Below are 19336 nucleotides of genomic sequence, written 5' to 3' on the forward strand. Positions count from 1 at the left end.
TCCATTGATCGACGGTCGAATCCTGATGGTCCCATGCCCATTGCACCTTAATTGACGATGTTGGGTCAACATGTGAACATGTAGGGGTCTGCTTGGAGCTCCATATTCAATAATGTGCAACGAACGCTGTGCTCCAAAACACTTGTGCATGCACCACCATTGTGCTTTTCTGGAAGCGATGCCACAGGTCACCATCTACCCTACTTTACAGAGCAGACACACCTCCAAACCCCATGTCCTGTGAAATGTCATGGATGCCCAATCATTTGGCGCCTAGTGGTAGTTTCACTGTACTCATACTCCTTTCCGTAGATGTTCTTAACACTAGTATGTGAACATTCAACCAGCTTTGCCATTTTTGAAATGCTTGTTCACAGGCTTTGTGTAATAATAATCTGCCCTCTGACAAAATTGCTTATCTCAGTGGATTTCCCTACTTATAGCATGTATCTTTGCCCTTATCTGTATCTCTGTTATGCTGACATACTTTTCATAGTGTGTCACATGCCCGAAATGTCAGCAGGCGGCATCCAACCTCACAGTGGGCAGTGGTCATAATGCTTTGGATTATCAGTGTATTTTTAGTAACTACAACTCTGAATGCTGGGAGCATACAACTAAAGAGCATTGGTGTAAAGAATAGTTACATATTTCTTAATACTCCTCAGTGTATCAGCAAAAGAAGATGTGGAGAAGGGATGTAATTTCATTTATCCCTTGGTATCACAAGTTGCTCTGCATAACAACATGATATTTATTCACTAAATGAATTCTAAGATATAATAAAAACAATTCAGCTGTCCACATTAGTCCCCTGCTACATTAACTACATGGTAACAAGTGTCTTTTTAACACATGGTGTTAATATCTTTTTCACGTCCTGCTGAGTCCACAATTAAATGAGGCGTTATTCACTTTTCAAACCCATGTTCATCATGCATGTGTATGTCACATGGGCCAAAATACGTTGTGAGAACAAGACCCGAGTAAAAAAAACTATTTATTTCATATCTTTTAATTAACACTTAGTTGCACTTGACATCAAACTTTTAAAATCTGATATGATAATATTAGTACGTGCAGTCAGTCGACTGAGTAGTTGTTAAGACAGCAAGATGGTTCTCAATGAAGCACATTTGGATGCAAAGGCAGTTCAGTGATAGAAATACTGCCAAGATATTCTCTACAGAGTATTTAACAAAGTAGTGTGCAGGACCTAAGTGAGTAATTTGTGGAAAATGCTATCAAGAATTGTAAATATTTATCAATTTAAAAATGAGAGAATACTCTCACATTGCAATTAAGAGTGCCTCATATTAACTGTATGGTTCGACAAGATGTCCGTTCTCAAATATTAGCATTCCTTGCTAACCCAAGATGGTTTGATGACTGTTCGGTTAAATGACAAAGTCCACTAACTACCTTTCAACAGTGTATTTTACTTGTTAATATTCATTCACCTTCTTGACTTAAGATGACAACTGAAAAGCCTACATTTTGATATGTGCAAGAAATACATGTGAATGGTGTGCTGCTTCATTTAATATGAAATCAAAACATATTACCTACACAGGCGATACTCTGTCCACAAAACATAACAATAAAATAACTACTGTCACTGTTATCTGTTGTTTACAGGCAAGCTGATGGAACAATGACGCAAGCCAAGTCATGATTAAACATTCAATGATCCTTAGTGAAAAATGTTGGTAATATGAACAATAATGAGGCAACAGAACCACAGCAAGAATAAAAACAATTATTGATGCAAACCTGCAAAAACATGAATAATTATGCTGGATACCAAATTTAGCCAATTAAAAATAGCAAAGGAGATGGAGTGTGTTATTCTGGAGTGTATCTAAGAGTGCTAAGAAGAAAAGGCTGGTTGGGCACCAAAATTCATTCTGAATTCGGGCATGTTTCAGCCAAATAGCAAGTGATGGCGCACTAGTTTCAGCACAAAGATTTCAGTGATGTAGCTTCTGGCCAGATCTAATACAATAAAAATGAAGCATCCAAAATATTAACACTCCCATTAGTCTGCACAAAATACAGCTATAGTAAAGCTCCAAACAAACAGCCTCGATTTGCAATCTTCAGTCCAGTTCCTTCATCACACTGAGTATCATCAGAACAGAAATTCTCTCTCTAAATTTACATCATCTCCTTTGCCCGCAATCCCCATCCCTCACCTAACTTCACATTATGTTAGACAAAGGAAAGGCCATGGTTATTAACCACATTATGGAAAGGATAGACTTCTCAGTGTAAAGCCTTCTTCAGATAGCAAAGACAGACAGACAGACAGACAGACAGACACACACACACACACACACACACACACAAAGCAAGCAAGCATACATCATGTACACATGACCACTACCTCCAGCCACTCCTGGCCAGTGTACATGCTCTCTCTCTCTCTCTCTCTCTCTCTCTCTCTCTCTCTCTCTCTCCCCCCCCCTCCCAAAGAGAAAAATGATATACAGATGCGAGTTAGTAATTCCTACCCACCACCTTTTACATATTACAGCAATAGAAATTCTTCTATAGAATAGAGGGACTTGTCAAGGAGAAAATTTCTCAGTTTATCAAATTTTATTTTGCTGTCTGTCAGACAAGTTACATCACTGGCTGTTATCAAAAATTTTTGTTGCAGCAATGTGCACAACTTTTTGTACTAAAGACAACCTTAATTTGGAGTAATAAATTTCATTTTTCCTTCTGGTATTGTAATTGCACATGTACCTCATTGCTACTTTTAACTGTAGTGGATTATTTACAACAAACTTCATGAGGGTATAAATATACTGTGCAGCAGTAGTCAGAATTCCTTAAACAGATGCCTACAAGATGACCGGGGGTAAGCACCACATATTATTCCCGCAACACTTTCTAAAAGATAGGTTACACCAGAACATTATTCCATGTGACATTATTGAATGAAAATATGCAAAATATGTCAACTTACTGATATGTCTCTCCCCAAGATTTGCAATTATCCTAAGTGCAAATGTGGCTGAACTAAGTTGTTTTAGGACTTCCAAAATGTTTTTCCAACTTAAATTCTCATCAATATGGACATCTAAGAATTTTTAAGTTTCCGCCTTATTTATTATTTCTTCACCATACATTACACTGTCGGAACTGAATATGTTGTGTCTTTTGAAATAGAGGATGACACCATTTGCAGAAAACCAGTCAATGATACTTTTCTGAACTTCGGTTACCATTCCTTCTGTTTCCATAAGTATGCTTGAATTGATTACAAGTGTCCTCCGCAAAAAGAACTATTCTACTATTCTGCTTGTTGTGTACTAGACGGAAGATCATTTACATATGTGAGGAACAGTACTGGACCTAAGAGAGAACCTTGGGGAACCTCATACATGATTTCTCTCCAATCACAAGTCTGTCCATGGAATATATTACTCGATTCACTAAGTACAATTTTCTGCATTCTTTTGGTTATATATATATATGACATAGTCCATTGTTTGGCTATGCCATCAGTCCCATAAAACATCAATTTACCTAGGAGAATACTATGGTTCACACAGTCAATGCTTTAGAAAGGTTGCAGAAAATACCAATTGGCGCTAATTTATTATTTAATGCTTGTAAAATCTGATGAGTGAACGTGTAAATGGCATTCTCAGTGGAGCAACCATTCTGAAACCCAAATTGTGATTTGATAAGGATACTATTATTTCTAAGGTGAGACACTATTCTAGAATAAATCATCATCTCAAAAATTTTGGAGAATGATGACAGCAGTGAAACAGATCAGTAGTTCTTGATATCTCTCTCATTGTCTTTCCTATAGGGGGGTTTAACAACGGCATATTTAAGTCTCTCTGGAAAAATGCCTTGAGTTAATGATGTGTTACATATTTAAGATAAGACTGGACTTCTTATATTGGAACACATTTTAGTACTGTATCGGCAACGCCATCAAAACTAGATGAGCTTTTATTTTTAAGAGAATGTATAATTTTCTTAATTTCAGAAGGAGAAGTTGGTGATACATTCACAATGATAGAGTTTTATGAAAGTTACATTTGCAACACACTGCTGTGATTTTGTTCTTTAATTGTCTGTCCCTATGCTTTCTACTACATTTAAGAAAAGATTATTAAATGCATTTGCTATCTGTAACTCATTGTTTATAGACCTTCCATACAATTCAATAGTGATTAAGTCTCATTCTGTGGCTGGCTGCCCCATCTCTTGTTTCACTACATTCCATACAGCCTTAAGTATCATGTCTGAAACACTGACTTCTGACATTATGTGCACATTCTTTGACTTTTTAATACCCTTTCTTAGTCATGTTGAGTACTTTTTGCAGTGTGCAACTACTGGAGTATCCCTACTTTTTCTTGCCAAAAGATACATCTTCATTTTCTTTACTGATACTTTAATACCTCTACTGACCCATGGGTCTTTCTTTTTTTACATGACTGCTTAGTGTCATTTCTGATGAGCTTACGCAGAAAGCTATTTTCAAATCATCATATGAATTTATCATGGGCTAGATTAACTTTTATGTTAGCATTTGGTTCATCATAAATTACACCCTATGTCATCCCCCATAAACTATTGTGAGAAACATTTGTCCTTAGAAACATTTGTCCTGGAGTCATTAATTTTTCCAACTGATTTCCACTTAAGAGTATCTAAACTGTAAGGTGCTGCATTATTTACCTAACTGTGTATCATGACCAGAGAGAGCATTTGTTACTGGGTACACAGTTTTTTCTAGGTTTGAGCTCCAGCAAAGAAAATATTATCAATTAGGGCCCTACTATCTTTATCCACCCATGTTGGAAAGATAATTACTGAGATCAAATTGTAGGATCCAAATAAGATTTCCAGATCATTTTTCCTATCAGAATCTCTTAGAATATCTACACTGATGTCACAGTAGACTGCTTGCTGCTGTCTGACAGATAGCACAGTAAGGAATCCAGATTCCTCATAAATAGTTGAAAGTTTCCCAGTGCAGATCTGTATGCAGTTTCTATTAAGAGTGGACTATTTTTGAGCATTTATTCACAAGCACATACTTCTGTGCGCTGATCACAACAAAATCTCCTTGTCTCAGTGTTTTTGAATTTGTGTTCTGTCTTAATATATGTAACTGTAACTACTACTACTACTATACTACTACACCCATGTTGTTTCTGCACGAGTTAACTGCAATAGTGCAATCTTTAACATAATAACAAAAAAATCTGTTTGACAATATAATGTAATTTGATAGATAAAAAATCTACTCACGAAGTGGCAGCAGAACACAGACATAAAAGGTTATAATTAGGCAAGCTTTCAGAGCCAGAGGCTCCTTCAGGCAGGAGGGCTGAAGAGAAAGGAAGACGGTAAAGCACTGGAGAGGTCTCAGAAATAGGGTAGATTTTGGAAAAGTCACCCAGAACTGCAGGTCAGAGGACACTTACTGGATGGGATGAGAAGGAAAGACTGATTGTTGTGGACTGCACCAGATGAGATTTGAAAATCTGAGAGCTTAAAGGTGGAAGAGGGTAATATGCACCTTTACACTCTCAGGTTTTCAAATCTTGTCTGGCACAGTCCCCAACAATCAGTCTTTCCTTCTCATCCCACTAGGTAAGTCTCCCCTAACCTTTGGTTCTTGGCAACTTTTCCGAAATCTATCCCCTTTCCTAGACCTCTCCAGTCCTTTTCCTTCAGCCCTCTTCCTTTCCCTGCACCCCTTCTGCCTGGAGGAGGAGCCATTGACTCCAAAAGCTTGCCTATTTATAACCTTTTCTTTTTGTGTGTGTGTGTGTGTGTGTGTGTGTGTGTGTGTGTGTGTGTGTGTGTGTGTTTTCTGCTGTTGCTGCTAGGTGATTGAATGTTTTATCCATCCAATCACATTGTAATCTTATTCAAGTTGTTTATCTAACCCTGGGGTTATGTGGTGTATAGACAGGCACAAGATGTTTTCCGAGCTCTATAAATTTTCCAAACAGACAAGAAGCTCTTCTACTTTATTACTCAAAATGTAAAACATACAAATTACACTCTATTTCCTTGTACAAAATTCTGAATTGTGTGAGAAAAATCTTATCCTGCATTACATTAAATACAATAATGCAGAACAGACCCTAGCTCTTAGATTCTAAATAGAAAGTGTAATGCTGGGAAGAGGTGACTTACTGAACCACTAAGTATGTGTACATCTGTAACTCTACAACTTAGTGTCCCATATTGGGCTGTATTTTGGTACAATACATTAATTGAATATTTCTTTCCATTCTATTCATAGTAGGAGCAGGACTTAAAATATATAGCTTATATTTCTCTGGGTGAAATGTTATTAGTATGTGTAAATGCTGTAACAGCAAATGGCAATGTTTTCATTTAATTTTTCTTCTTATGTATCTAACATTTTTAGTTGTATAAATATGTATAGACCCTTTACTCATATTACCTCCTCGATTCATGAATGTATCGGGCATGTATGCAGCGAGATATTTGACATGCTGACTTGACTGTTGAACATCCATCTGACGAAGTTCCAGATCAATTGCTTTCGTATGAGCTTTTGTCTCTGTAAACATTTTCTGTGAACAAAACCATCAGGAAATAACAAAAAAAATAAATGATGCAAATGTAATTGTCTTTCCTGGTATAAATTAAAACATCCTAGTGACATAAAACTTTAATGACTAGGCAGGATTATACATTTCACAAAACTTAATGGAAAAAGATATATGGTTTCCTCTCTTTGTAACCAATACCTGTCAGTGTCTGGAAATCAATAATTACTCTGTAATTAAAGGGAAGAACATTCTCATATTAAATAATGAGTAAAAAAATGAACTGCAAATCTTTGTTTTGATGTTATCACTTTTGGCTAACAAGGTTATTAGACTCTACAGTCTAGCAATTAGCACCACTGACTACTGACACAGAGGTCCCAGATTTGTTTCCCAAAGACCACCTCAAGTATTTTTTTCTTTTTATGAGAATGTCAAGAACAGGGACCCACCCACCTCAAAGTTAAATTGGAAGCCAATTAATATCATATGTAGCAAAACTGACAATCAGACTGTCAAAGGAGCATCAAATCAAAAGGCTTGTGGCAGGCTGGGAGGAACGTGACTTTTTTAAATCAGATAATAAATGACTGTTGTCAAAAACATAGTGCACAGGTACACCACTCCAGCAAATATAAACTATAATTGATAACGGAAAACTTTTTCAGTGGCATTAACCTTGGAAACAAACTATAATTAAGCAGTAAACAAAAAATTGTAAGTTAAACATTATATAAAACTGACAGATAGAACTAATCAGACTGTATATTAGAAACTGTGCTGGAACTAAAGTGCAGTTTTAGCTACCATCATGTTACCAATTTCACAACAGATTTGAATGTCGGGAATAAGATAATTACAAACAATTAACACACATGAGCTGCTGAGAGCCAAAGTGGTACAACTCCATTTCTACCACTTATGAGAAATGAAAGGTTTTGCATCTTGTTTAATGCAAATTCATACTTTACAATAATTCATGATTCATTTGATGAAATGTACAAATGAAATATTATAATTATATTTACTACAGACATCTTAGTTATTTGTACCTTAAATTCCTTTTTATAGTCCCTAAAAGTTGGAGTACCACTTTACCCTAAAGAAATTTACTCATAGTGAAACGCACAGTGGTATAAATTAAGAGTTTTACCACCTTTCTTATAGAGGTTTTGGTGAAGTTTAATACTTGAGAAGGAATATGCTGTCTTTTTAATCTCCATATTTGCAATTTATTTATAAACCATAAACATAAAGTTATACAATAAATGTGAGTCAATACTTATTGCTCCCATTATGCACTTTTCTCTCACAAACTGGGTTAAAATACACTCCTGGAAATGGAAAAAAGAACACATTGACACCGGTGTGTCAGACCCACCATACTTGCTCCGGACACTGCGAGAGGGCTGTACAAGCAATGATCACACCCACGGCACAGCGGACACACCAGGAACCGCGGTGTTGGCCGTCGAATGGCGCTAGCTGCGCAGCATTTGTGCACCGCCGCCGTCAGTGTCAGCCAGTTTGCCGTGGCATACGGAGCTCCATCGCAGTCTTTAACACTGGTAGCATGCCGCGACAGCATGGACGTGAACCGTATGTGCAGTTGACGGACTTTGAGCGAGGGCGTATTGTGGGCATGCGGGAGGCCAGGTGGACGTACCGCCGAATTGCTCAACACGTGGGGCGTGAGGTCTCCACAGTACATCGATGTTGTCGCCAGTGGTCGGCGGAAGGTGCACGTGCCCGTCGACCTGGGACCGGACCGCAGCGACGCACGGATGCACGCCAAGACCGTAGGATCCTACGCAGTGCCGTAGGGGACCGCACCGCCACTTCCCAGCAAATTAGGGACACTGTTGCTCCTGGGGTATCGGCGAGGACCATTCGCAACCGTCTCCATGAAGCTGGGCTATGGTCCAGCACACCGTTAGGCCGTCTTCCGCTCACGCCCAACATCGTGCAGCCCGCCTCCAGTGGTGTCGCGACAGGCGTGAATGGAGGGACGAATGGAGACGTGTCGCCTTCAGCGATGAGAGTCGCTTCTGCCTTGGTGCCAATGATGGTCGTATGCGTGTTTGGCGCCGTGCAGGTGAGCGCCACAATCAGGACTGCATACGACCGAGGCACACAGGGCCAACACCCGGCATCATGGTGTGGGGAGCGATCTCCTACACTGGCCGTACACCACTGGTGATCGTCGAGGGGACACTGAATAGTGCACGGTACATCCAAACCGTCATCGAACCCATCGTTCTACCATTCCTAGACCGGCAAGGGAACTTGCTGTTCCAACAGGACAATGCACGTCCGCATGTATCCCGTGCCACCCAACGTGCTCTAGAAGGTGTAAGTCAACTACCCTGGCCAGCAAGATCTCCGGATCTGTCCCCCTTTGAGCATGCTTGGGACTGGATGAAGCGTCGTCTCACGCGGTCTGCACGTCCAGCACGAACGCTGGTCCAACTGAGGCGCCAGGTGGAAATGGCATGGCAAGCCGTTCCACAGGACTACATCCAGCATCTCTACGATCGTCTCCATGGGAGAATAGCAGCCTGCATTGCTGCGAAAGGTGGATATACACTGTACTAGTGCCGACATTGTGCATGCTCTGTTGCCTGAGTCTATGTGCCTGTGGTTCTGTCAGTGTGATCATGTGATGTATCTGACCCCAGGAATGTGTCAATAAAGTTTCCCCTTCCTGGGACAATGAATTCACGGTGTTCTTATTTCAATTTCCAGGAGTGTAATTCATTATTGTTGTTAATTACTAGAATGCTACCTAATGAAACTGTCTAATAGTACAGCAGTGCTTTCATGTACGGATTATTGATAACTTGTTTCTAAATGTCTAAATTTCTCAAAATGTAATTATTGTCATTCTGTTATTTCAAGAGGCTTTATAATGGAGCATGCCTGTTTACTGATTTCACTGTCCACGTCATCTTCCTCTGCCAAAGGATCACCATGTCCAGGTCAAATTCCTGAGCCGAACTTGCAGTTGTCAACTGGTTGAAGAAAGTGTGGTGCACCAGAGGGATGTATGGGAGGAATGTCATCATGTCTTTCCTTCCTGCCTCAGTGACAGGTTGCACAGCATTGTTGAGAGGGGTGAGTTTTGTGGTTTATGTATTTAATGTGGGACATCACTGTTTGATTCGTGCAGGCTTTAACCTAGACTGACACTGAGTGCAAACTTCCCTATAAAGACAATTTCTGCTTTAATAACATCTGGATATTACAAATCTAAAGAAAGGAAACAATGCTAATACATACTAGTGCTGTTAAGATGCCTTTTTGACTTGAGTGTAAATAAACACACAAAACAAGACCACGTGGCCTTGACACTTGTCTTATACCACTATTCCCACACATGAGCTTCACTCTGGCATGAAAGGAAGAATGCATTTGGAGCTCCCAAGTGGCTCCAGTGGCAGTTACTGCCATACCACTTCTTCACAACAATTTTCTGTGCACTGTGAGTAAACAGAGTTTTACAGCTCAAAAGCTAAAATGTTTTTTACTTAGACCACTTTGGTCCTCAGCAGCTCATAGATTTCAAGAAAACTTATAGACTTCTAATATGTACACATGTTAAAAACAGCAGTTACTTATACAAGAATATGACACTAAGAGACCTAGACAGAAGAGTGTGTAGAGTTAAGCTTTGTAGTGGGGACACAGTGACACAAAACGTATACTGAAAGAAACAGTACACAACCAACAAATTACAAATCATACAGGGATGGTGTAACAACAGGGATGGTGCATACTAATCAATCAATTATGAATATAAAGCAGTGTGGAACAAACAGTATGAGAAGATAAGATAAGCAGCTGAGGCGACTGGGCAAATCTCAGGAGAAAGCAGCTGCTAAATCATGACTGATCACATAAAACCAAATGAGTGTGCACCAGATGATTTGGGATTTCAACACACTCAATTAGCAGTCTTGGTTAACCAAGACTGTGTTTATTAACAGTAGCTTTCAATCTGCACATGTTCAGCAAATTTGAAGTTAGACTACAGGCATCTCAGATTCACCCAGTCTGACCGCCACAGCACTGCACAATCAACCAATCTTATCACTGGAGAGGAAAGTAACTAAAGTAACTCAGCACACTATAATGTTGTCCATTGGCCTCGTCATCACCAAAATAGCAACAGGCTATTGAGTCATTCATATAAAATGAAAATTAACTGCAGCAGACTCTGAAGGTTTGTCAAAATGTGGCGATATCCCAAGTGCAGTGCCTGTCAGTATTGGAAGATAGCAGAGATAGCACAGGGGAGGGCGAAATAGTCACGTTTTATTAAGATATTGTCACTTAAGAAGCAGTAGCTACCATTGAGAACATAAATTCTAATATTTCTACTCCGAAAATCATTTTTAGACACAGCAACATATGTGTGAGTGTAAGCTTCTACATAGTCTCATCTTCATTACAAATTTTCCAGCTTTGTGGCCACATCATCATGTTTTGTACACAATGTTTCACCCACTTGAAACAGTGGCCAAAATCTGTATACTAAACTGCTATCCCAGAACCCAGTGCCAGTTGCAGGTTGTCTATACATTAGCTTCCAGAGAAAACATAAATGTGGTATTCATTATCTCACATGATTAATGACCAAATTTGAAAATTTTAAATGTCATCATAATCTACTCAACAAACAAGTGTAATCTGACGTTACTGTTAGAAACTTACTTTGTTTCAAGGCAGTGTAACTGACGGTGCACAAACACCTGGACTACATTCTAATAAATTTCATATTTAATTTCTAAACATTACGAATCTTTTTGTCCCTGACACCCTCCATAAAATGATCAAAGGAAAGAAGTTAACTTCCTACTACATTTTTGCTGTTCACACAGTCAAATGTCAGCATCATGCATGATGTTTTAAATTATTACTTCTTTATTACCCACTCTATTTGTAACAGTTTCCAGACAGTATCGACATATACCACTGGCAAACAGTATCGACATATATCGCTGAGTATACCTGTAAAATTACATCATTGTGAGACAACAGTTCAGGAGATAAGATGTCAGACACCGAGATGTGTGAAAAACGATAAGTAGTGCCGTTTACAATGCCCATGTTGCTAAGCGGAAACCATATGTCAATCGTGTGAATCAGGTTTAATAATGATTATGATACATTAACTATAAATTATTTATAAATCAACCCAAATGGAGACAGGTAATATAAATACTAAAATTTTGAGAATCCCTGATACAAAAGGTGTGTGTGTGTGTGTGTGTGTGTGTGTAGACGTGTGCGCGCACGTGCACGTGCGTGTGTATGTGTGTCTACTGCTGACAAAGGCCTTAATGGCTGAAAGCTATGATTGTGTGAATCTTTTTATTGTGCGTTTCACGACTCAGCATTTCTGCTATATGGTGAGTAGCAACTTTTCTTCTCTGGTATTGATACATTCCATCCTGGATCTTCCTTCTTTCATATATTTTATTTCTTTCTTCATCTTAGATCACATTTTCTGTAGTCCTTTTATTGATCTCTGTTTTCAGTCTGGTTTGTGTGTCTTGCAGTATTCTGGTTTTGCCTGGTTTGTTTTCGGTCATCTACCATAATTAAGAGCTCTCTTCTATCTTCCTTAATTTCTGTGATTCATTTACTGTTGCTCTACACTACTCCACAATTTTTCTGTGATTTTCTAATTAATTCTGTTTTCTGGTGTGCTCATCTCATGTCCAAAGAATAAGATGCATTTCTTCCTGATCATGCTCATTACTGGTTCCATTTTTTTTATACTGTTTCATTTGAAGCTATTCTGCAATGCCCATTTATTTGTTACTGTTTATTTACGTGTGACCTAATAATTCTTCTTCCTGACTTTAGTATTATATCAATTTCTGCTGTATTAGTTCTGAAGATGGTTTCCACTATATGTGTCATTTCTGGTTGTGTAACTGTTTTATAATGTTTTAATTTTGCAGTTATAGATACGCTTTATTGTTGTATATGGTTTGGTAACTTAATTCTCCTTGTTAAGTTTTTTTTTCCTATTTTGCCATGTTGGTTTCTCATTTTGATTTTATGTAATGATTTCACCTAACTATTTAAGTTTATCAACAGTTTTTTTTTTTTTTTTTTTAACTGTGATTTTGTTTGCAAGTGATGGATCAGTTGGCATTATCTCTTTTTTCATATGTTATTCTGTGGCCAATTTTCTGTGCTATTTCTTTTAGTCTGTGTCTTCTTGTCCTATTTGTGGAATGTTGCTGCCTAGGAGAGCAAGATCAGCAAATCGCAATCAGTTTAAACTTACATCATTTTTTGCATTTCCAATTCTTACATCCTTTGGGTTATCCATCCATTATTCTCCCATTACGTATCCCAATGTACAGTTAAACAGTATTGGGGATAGGAAGTCACTTTGTCTTAAGCCTGTGTGCAGAAGTGGTTCAGAAATTTCTCCTCGAAACTTTACTTTCAATTTGATGTTCGTTAGAGTAAGTGCCATTAGTTTATTCAATTTTGGATAGAGCCCTGGATTCCTTGAAATTTTTAATAGTGAACATCTATGGAAGCAGTCATATCCCTTCTTAAACTCTACAAATGTTATTGCCAGAGGTTTGTTCTCTTTCCTATAGTATGCCATAATCAATTTTAAACTAATGATCTGCTCTGCACGGCTTCTCTGTCATCTGAAACCTCCCTGATATTCCCCTCACTCCTCATCTAGTCGTTCGCCAACTCTTCCCAGTAGGGTCTTGGAAAAAGTTTTGTACGTAAGTCTAACAGAAAGATTCCCCTGTAGTTGTCCAGACTGCTTGTGTAATGGATGATGATGACTGTGATCCAATGTTTGGAGAAGTTTTGTTAGAGCCATGTGTGAGGTCTTGACTGTGTCACTTGAATATTTCGACACTTCAACAAAAACCAAATCTTCTCTAAATGTATTATAACTTTTTCGTTCTTCAAGTGCTTTTTCTACTTCTTGGAAAGTTGGAAGATCTTGTAGGCGACTTGCCTACAACAAATAATTGCATAGCCGTCCGGTATAATGAGTTAACGAAGTAATATTTATTGGTGAAAACTCACAATGAGAAGAAACTAAAAACAACAGAGAAGTAACAAAAACTAGGAGATCCCATAAGATCCTATAGTCTTACGGCAAAGATAAAAAACAACACATGACAAAAAAAAAAAAAAAAAAAAAAAAAAAAAAAATCCCTCTCACTTTGCACCAGACATGAAAAATATCACTGCCACAGAGCCCCCCCCCCCCCCCTTAAAGTGCGGAGCCCCAGGGATATCTTGATACTTGAATTTTATTCGACGTCCAGCTCTGGTGTGCGTCGGGTGTCTCGGGGGAGGTGACATCGTTGTTTGTGGTGGTGATTCACCTGTCTCGGACGATGTACTGAGCGGTGTTTTGGTATGCTCTGCGTCCATCATGTGTTGATGCACAGGCGTGGTGGCAGAGGTCGGAGAGGGTAAAACCCATGCTGGCTTGACATGTTCAATCAATACCTTTGTCAGAACACCATTGTACATTATGTCCACGGTATGCTTATTTCTACTCAGCACCTGAAATGGGCCCATATATGGTGGTTGTAAAGGCGATTTGACTGAGTCTGTTCACAACATTACGTGAGAGCAATTGTAGAAGTCTTTGTGTACAAACACCTTACGGTTACCATGGCGAGAAGGTGGCGGGCAACGTATATTTGTGCAGTGACTTTTTAGCTGCTGCACCCAGTGTGTGAGGCCCTCTGATCCAGTTAGTAAGGTTGGTACTCAATAATCTGCAGGAATCCGTAGTGGCTCGCCGTAAACCATCTCGGCAACTGAGCACCAATATCGGGTTTGTGAGCTGTCCGCAGGCCCAACACTAATGGTAATGCTTCCGTCCATCTCTCTTGATGACACATCAATGCTGCTTTGAATGTTCTGTGCCATCGTTCGACCATACCATTACTGGCAGGGTGATAGGCAGTCGTGTGGTGGCGTTGGAAACCGCACATTTTGGATAGCTCGAGGAACAACGTAGATTCGAACTGACGTCTTTGGTCAGTTGTGTCATGAAGGGGGCATCCAAAATGGGCAACCCACGTACACGAAACGTCTTAGCAGTAGTTTCGGCTGAAATATCGACTATTGGAGTTGCTTCTGCCCATCTTGTGCACCTATCTATGGCCGTAAACAAATATCTGTAACCCTCTGACTGTGGGAGAGGTCCAACCAGGTCCACGTGAACGTGTGCGAATCTAGCAGAGGTACCTTGAAAATCTCCAATATCAGCACGCACATGTCGTCCTACTTTACTCTGTTGACAAGGAATGCAGGAACGTACCCAAAGGCGCGCGTCTCTTTTCATAGAAGGCCACACATAGCGGTCTGTCAGCAGCTTTATTGTAGCGTTGGCCCCTGGGTGTAATAGTGTGTGGATACTGTCGAATGCCGTCTTGCGCAATATTTCTGGAATGAATGGTCTTGGTCTGCCCTGAGAAAAGTCGCACCACAGCTTCTGCTTGGAGTTAGGCACCAGAATTTGCTCAAACTTCAGACCTGTAGACGGGTCATGTAACAGCTGTCGTAGCTCTGCATCCTTGGTCTGTTCCACTGTAAGTTTATCATAGTCTATAATTTCTGAAATCCCGCAAATACGTGAAAAATAGTCAGCCACTAAATTTTCTGTGCCTCTTAAATGGCGTATATCTGTCATGAACTGACTTATGAACTCAATATAACGGAACTGTCTTAGTGAGAATTTATCACTGGTGTTTTTAAAAGCCGATGTTATGGGTTTGTGGTCTGTAAACACAGTCACTGGTCTAGCCTCTATTTGTGGGCGGAAGTATCGAATTGCTTCGTAGATCGCGAACAATTCTCTGTCATACGCGCTCCACTTCTGCTGTGCAGTCTGTAACTTTTTAGAGAAAAACCGTAGTGGTTGCCATTGCCCTCCTACACGCTGGTGCAGCACCGCCCCTATTGCTGACTGGCTCGCGTCTACAACGATAGCTAGCTGTGCGTTGTGAACTGGGTGAGCGAGCAACACTGCTTTGCTGAGGCTTGCTTGAAGATCATTAAATGCTTTGTCCATTTCTTGTGTCCACTTAACTATTCGTCGACCTTTGGCATCGTGTCCCTTGAGTGCATCAGTGAGTGGTGCTTGCACCGCAGCCGTTGCTGGTAGGTGACGTCTATAAAAATTTATTAATCCCATGTATCGTCGTAGCTCTTGGTAGTTTGTCGGATTCGGAAGGGCCTGTATCGCCGCTATCTTCTCTGGCAGAGGCAATATACCTTCTGATGACACAGTATGACTGAAGAAAGTGACTTGGTTCTTGTGCATGATGCATTTATTTTCATTTAAAACGACTCCATAGTCAGATAGACGCTTGCGAAGTTGACACAGATACTGTTCATGTGTTTGACTATCTGGAGAGAAAACCAAAATGTCATCAAGATAAGCAAAGCAAAATGTTAATCCCTTTATCACCTCATCGATAAATCGCTGCCAAGTCTGTGCTGCGTTCTTAAGGCCAAAAGGCATAAATAAAAACTCAAATAATCCAAATGGTGTAATCACTGCTGTCTTCTGAACATCTCTTGGAGCCACCGGTATCTGGTTGTATGCTTTCTTGCAATCGAGGACGCTAAAAATTTTCGCGCCGGCCAAAGCACATGTGAAGTCCTGTATATTAGGTACTGGGTATCTATCTGGAATGGTTCTTGAGTTTAATGCTCGGTAATCCCCAAACAGTCTCCATGATCCATCTTTCTTACGTACTAAGTGTAGGGGTGAAGACCACGGACTGTCTGACCGGCGAATTATTCCCGCCTGTAACATTTCCTTGAATATCGCCTTTGTTTCTGTCAATCTCTCTGGTGCGATTCTACGTGCTCCAAAAGACCAGGTAAACTGTTTGGAAAAACTCACATCAATCTTGCACACTTTACATCCGTACGTGTTAATCACCGAGTTATTCACTGCCTTCAAACGTGGCTGTATGTCTTTTTCATTGTGTGGCGCACGGCTGACAGGAAGTGAACTAATGTCTGACCCGGTATCCGCCAAAAACCTTGTACCCGTAAGTACGTCTGATACATACAATCTTTTTGAAGCCTATGAATTTCTTCCGTTATCGAACCATATCGTTTGCCGTCGTCGGTCATTGCTTTTGCAGTTAATGTTCGACGTAGCTAACTAAAGTTCCTTAATCGGAGGTCACCAATTATGTAGGCAACTTGCCTACAACAAATAATTGCATAGCCGTCTGGTATAATGAGTTAACAAAGTAATATTTATTCATGAAAACTCACAATGAGAAGAAACTAAAAACAACAGAGAAGTAACAAAAACTAGCAGATCCTATAAGATCCTATAGTCTTACGGCAAAGATAAAAAACAACACATGACCAAAAAAAAAACTCTCGCGCACTTTTGATCTCACTTTGCACCAGACATGAAAAATATCACTGCCACAATCTAATTTGTTAGGTTTTGTCTCTATTGGTGTATTCATTACGATTTATAAGAGTCCTTCTGGTTCTTTGCAATTCAGAAGTTTATTACATGCTTTTGCCACATTTTCAGCATTTTCTTGGTTAGCGTGTGCCATTCTTCCATCTTCATTTTTCAGTATTAGATTAAAAGGCTCATACTACTGTTGTTGTTGTCACTGTTGCTGCTGTTGCCACTGCCGCTGTTGTTTCCCAAAGATTTTGCAGTAGTTTCTGGAATTGGTTTTGTGGTGATTATCTTTTAAAGAGTTTATTCTGTCGCCATGGGGAAGTATTTTAAACTCATTAGCACTGTCCTTTCTGATAAGTTAAACAAAATGACTCTCATGTGTATACTGTAGACTGCCTTATATTCATTTAGGTTCTTGTTTTCATTTGTAAGTGTGGAAAAGCAAACACATTTAAAAGTTTCCACAAGAATTTTGGACTACTTTCAATAATCCATGACTGGCAGCACGTCTACCTGCCCTAGAACTGAACAGGTTCAGAAATGGCTTTCATCAGCACTACTGTTCTAAGCATGCATTTAAAAAAGTCTCTGGAAAATTGTTCACAGCAGCAGTTAAACACTGCACATGCATTTCACATAGAAACATAGAAATTCCTACATTTCCCTCACTTTTCCAAAGCAGTCCTGACAGACAGTATGAAGTGGTACAGTTCTACAAACATGTGGCAGAAGATGCAGATCAGAAATTTATTATTTTTTATAGAAAGAAAACAGAAATTGGAGAACCATTATGACGTGCTTACAGGAGGCTTTCGAAATAGAATAAAATTAGTTTCCATACCTTAAAGTCAAGAATTTCAGGCATTGCTGTTACAGGTTTGCTGGATTCACGTTCCAGTCTTTGTTGTAATTCCACGCACTGTTCATGCTGTCGTTTTACAAGTTCCCTGAATTTAATTATTGTTTGTTCACGATCAGCAATTGTTTCAAATGCAGCCTCTTTTTCTCGAATGGCCTGAAATTCAAAGAAGTAATACTATTATAATGATGCTTTTACTGGTACACAGAATGCAAGTACCTAGCTTGAAAGAATGAATAACAGTGATTTCAAAAATGAAATTATGTAATAGTACATATTAATTCCAGATCTTGTCTTCTAAACATACAGAGGATTTCAAGACAATATTTTGTGTTTACTTGCCAGTAAAAATACTGCATTGTTTCTGTGCTTGACAGATCTGCAAATTTTAGACAAACAGCATTTGTTCCGACTTAAATTTTCATGTTTGAAATTAAATGTTTAATTTCTGTTAATATGAACAAACCTCTCGAGTTGCAGCACGAGCTAAGTCCAGTTCTTCTCTCAGTTCTACTTCCACTTCCCTGCTGTTTTCTTGCAATTGTTCATTCATGTCCTGTAACTCTTCCAAGTCAGCAACTGCTTCCTGTAGTTCCTTTACCTTTTCTTCGAGATTCATCTTTGCATCTACAAGCTGTTGCACCATTTCCTCTGCCCCCAGTGCTGCATCCACCTGACAATACAAAAAGAACAATAAAAAATTAAGTTCTGCCTCTTCCATATAAGACATGACATATACTCAATAACATAAAAATAAATATTTTTAAGTGCTAAGAGAAACAAATACCAACAATATTTTTCAGAAGCAGAAAGCCTTCAGAATCACAGAGAGGGAGAGAGGAAAAAGTTGGAGGAAATCATACCAATGATGACAAATTCATCAGTAAATTTGGGTAGATCTCAGTTCCAGAACAACACAATGGGGTAATACCAAAGGGAACTCAGTAATGAAATGACAGCACCAGAAGAAATTTATACAAAGAAGTAGTAAGTGACACAAAGATAGTGAAAACATCAAAACGTGACAAGAAAAGAATAAAATAATCACAGTTATAGCACACAGTAACAGGCAGAGGAATACAGCTCGTAGTACTGACATGGTCTATGGCAGACACAGCTGTTATCATTCTCTCTCTCTCTCTCTCTCTCTCTCTCTCTCTCTCTCTTTCTGTGTGTGTGTGTGTCTGTCTGTCTGTCTGTCTGTTTTCACCCATTTCATTTGCACGAGTGGCCCAGGGTTTTCCAATATTAGTGTTCAGATTTCACAAAAATCCATAGCCAAGTGATTCTTGGAAGTTTTCCCAGCATACTGAATGTTCTATGAGGTTTTGGGATTGTTGCCAGATCATATTGATTTCTTGCCACAATATTTCAGCTGGCAACTGTCCAGCCATCTTCAGGTGAGTGTGTCAATGGAGGCTGCTGGTTCACGATGTTGGGCTTTGAAGCAAA

The 19336-nt window shown here is 39.3% G+C and overlaps 1 protein-coding gene across 4 annotated transcripts in view; it reads right to left on the reverse strand.

Annotated features, from left to right (window-relative positions):
* LOC126175828 (dynactin subunit 1) overlaps positions 1-19336 on the reverse strand; it is a 150256-nt gene that overhangs the window by 35877 nt on the left and 95043 nt on the right. For all 4 annotated transcript variants that reach the window (XM_049922828.1, XM_049922829.1, XM_049922826.1 and 1 more), the window contains 3 exons: positions 18351-18557; positions 17867-18040; positions 6458-6590 (listed from right to left, as the gene is read on the reverse strand). In XM_049922828.1, coding sequence (XP_049778785.1) covers positions 6458-6590; positions 17867-18040; positions 18351-18557 — 514 coding nt within the window. The remainder of the gene's footprint in view (positions 1-6457; positions 6591-17866; positions 18041-18350; positions 18558-19336) is intronic.

The sequence above is a fragment of the Schistocerca cancellata genome, chromosome 3 (assembly GCF_023864275.1).
Source record: "Schistocerca cancellata isolate TAMUIC-IGC-003103 chromosome 3, iqSchCanc2.1, whole genome shotgun sequence".
NCBI classification, from domain to species: domain Eukaryota; kingdom Metazoa; phylum Arthropoda; class Insecta; order Orthoptera; family Acrididae; genus Schistocerca; species Schistocerca cancellata.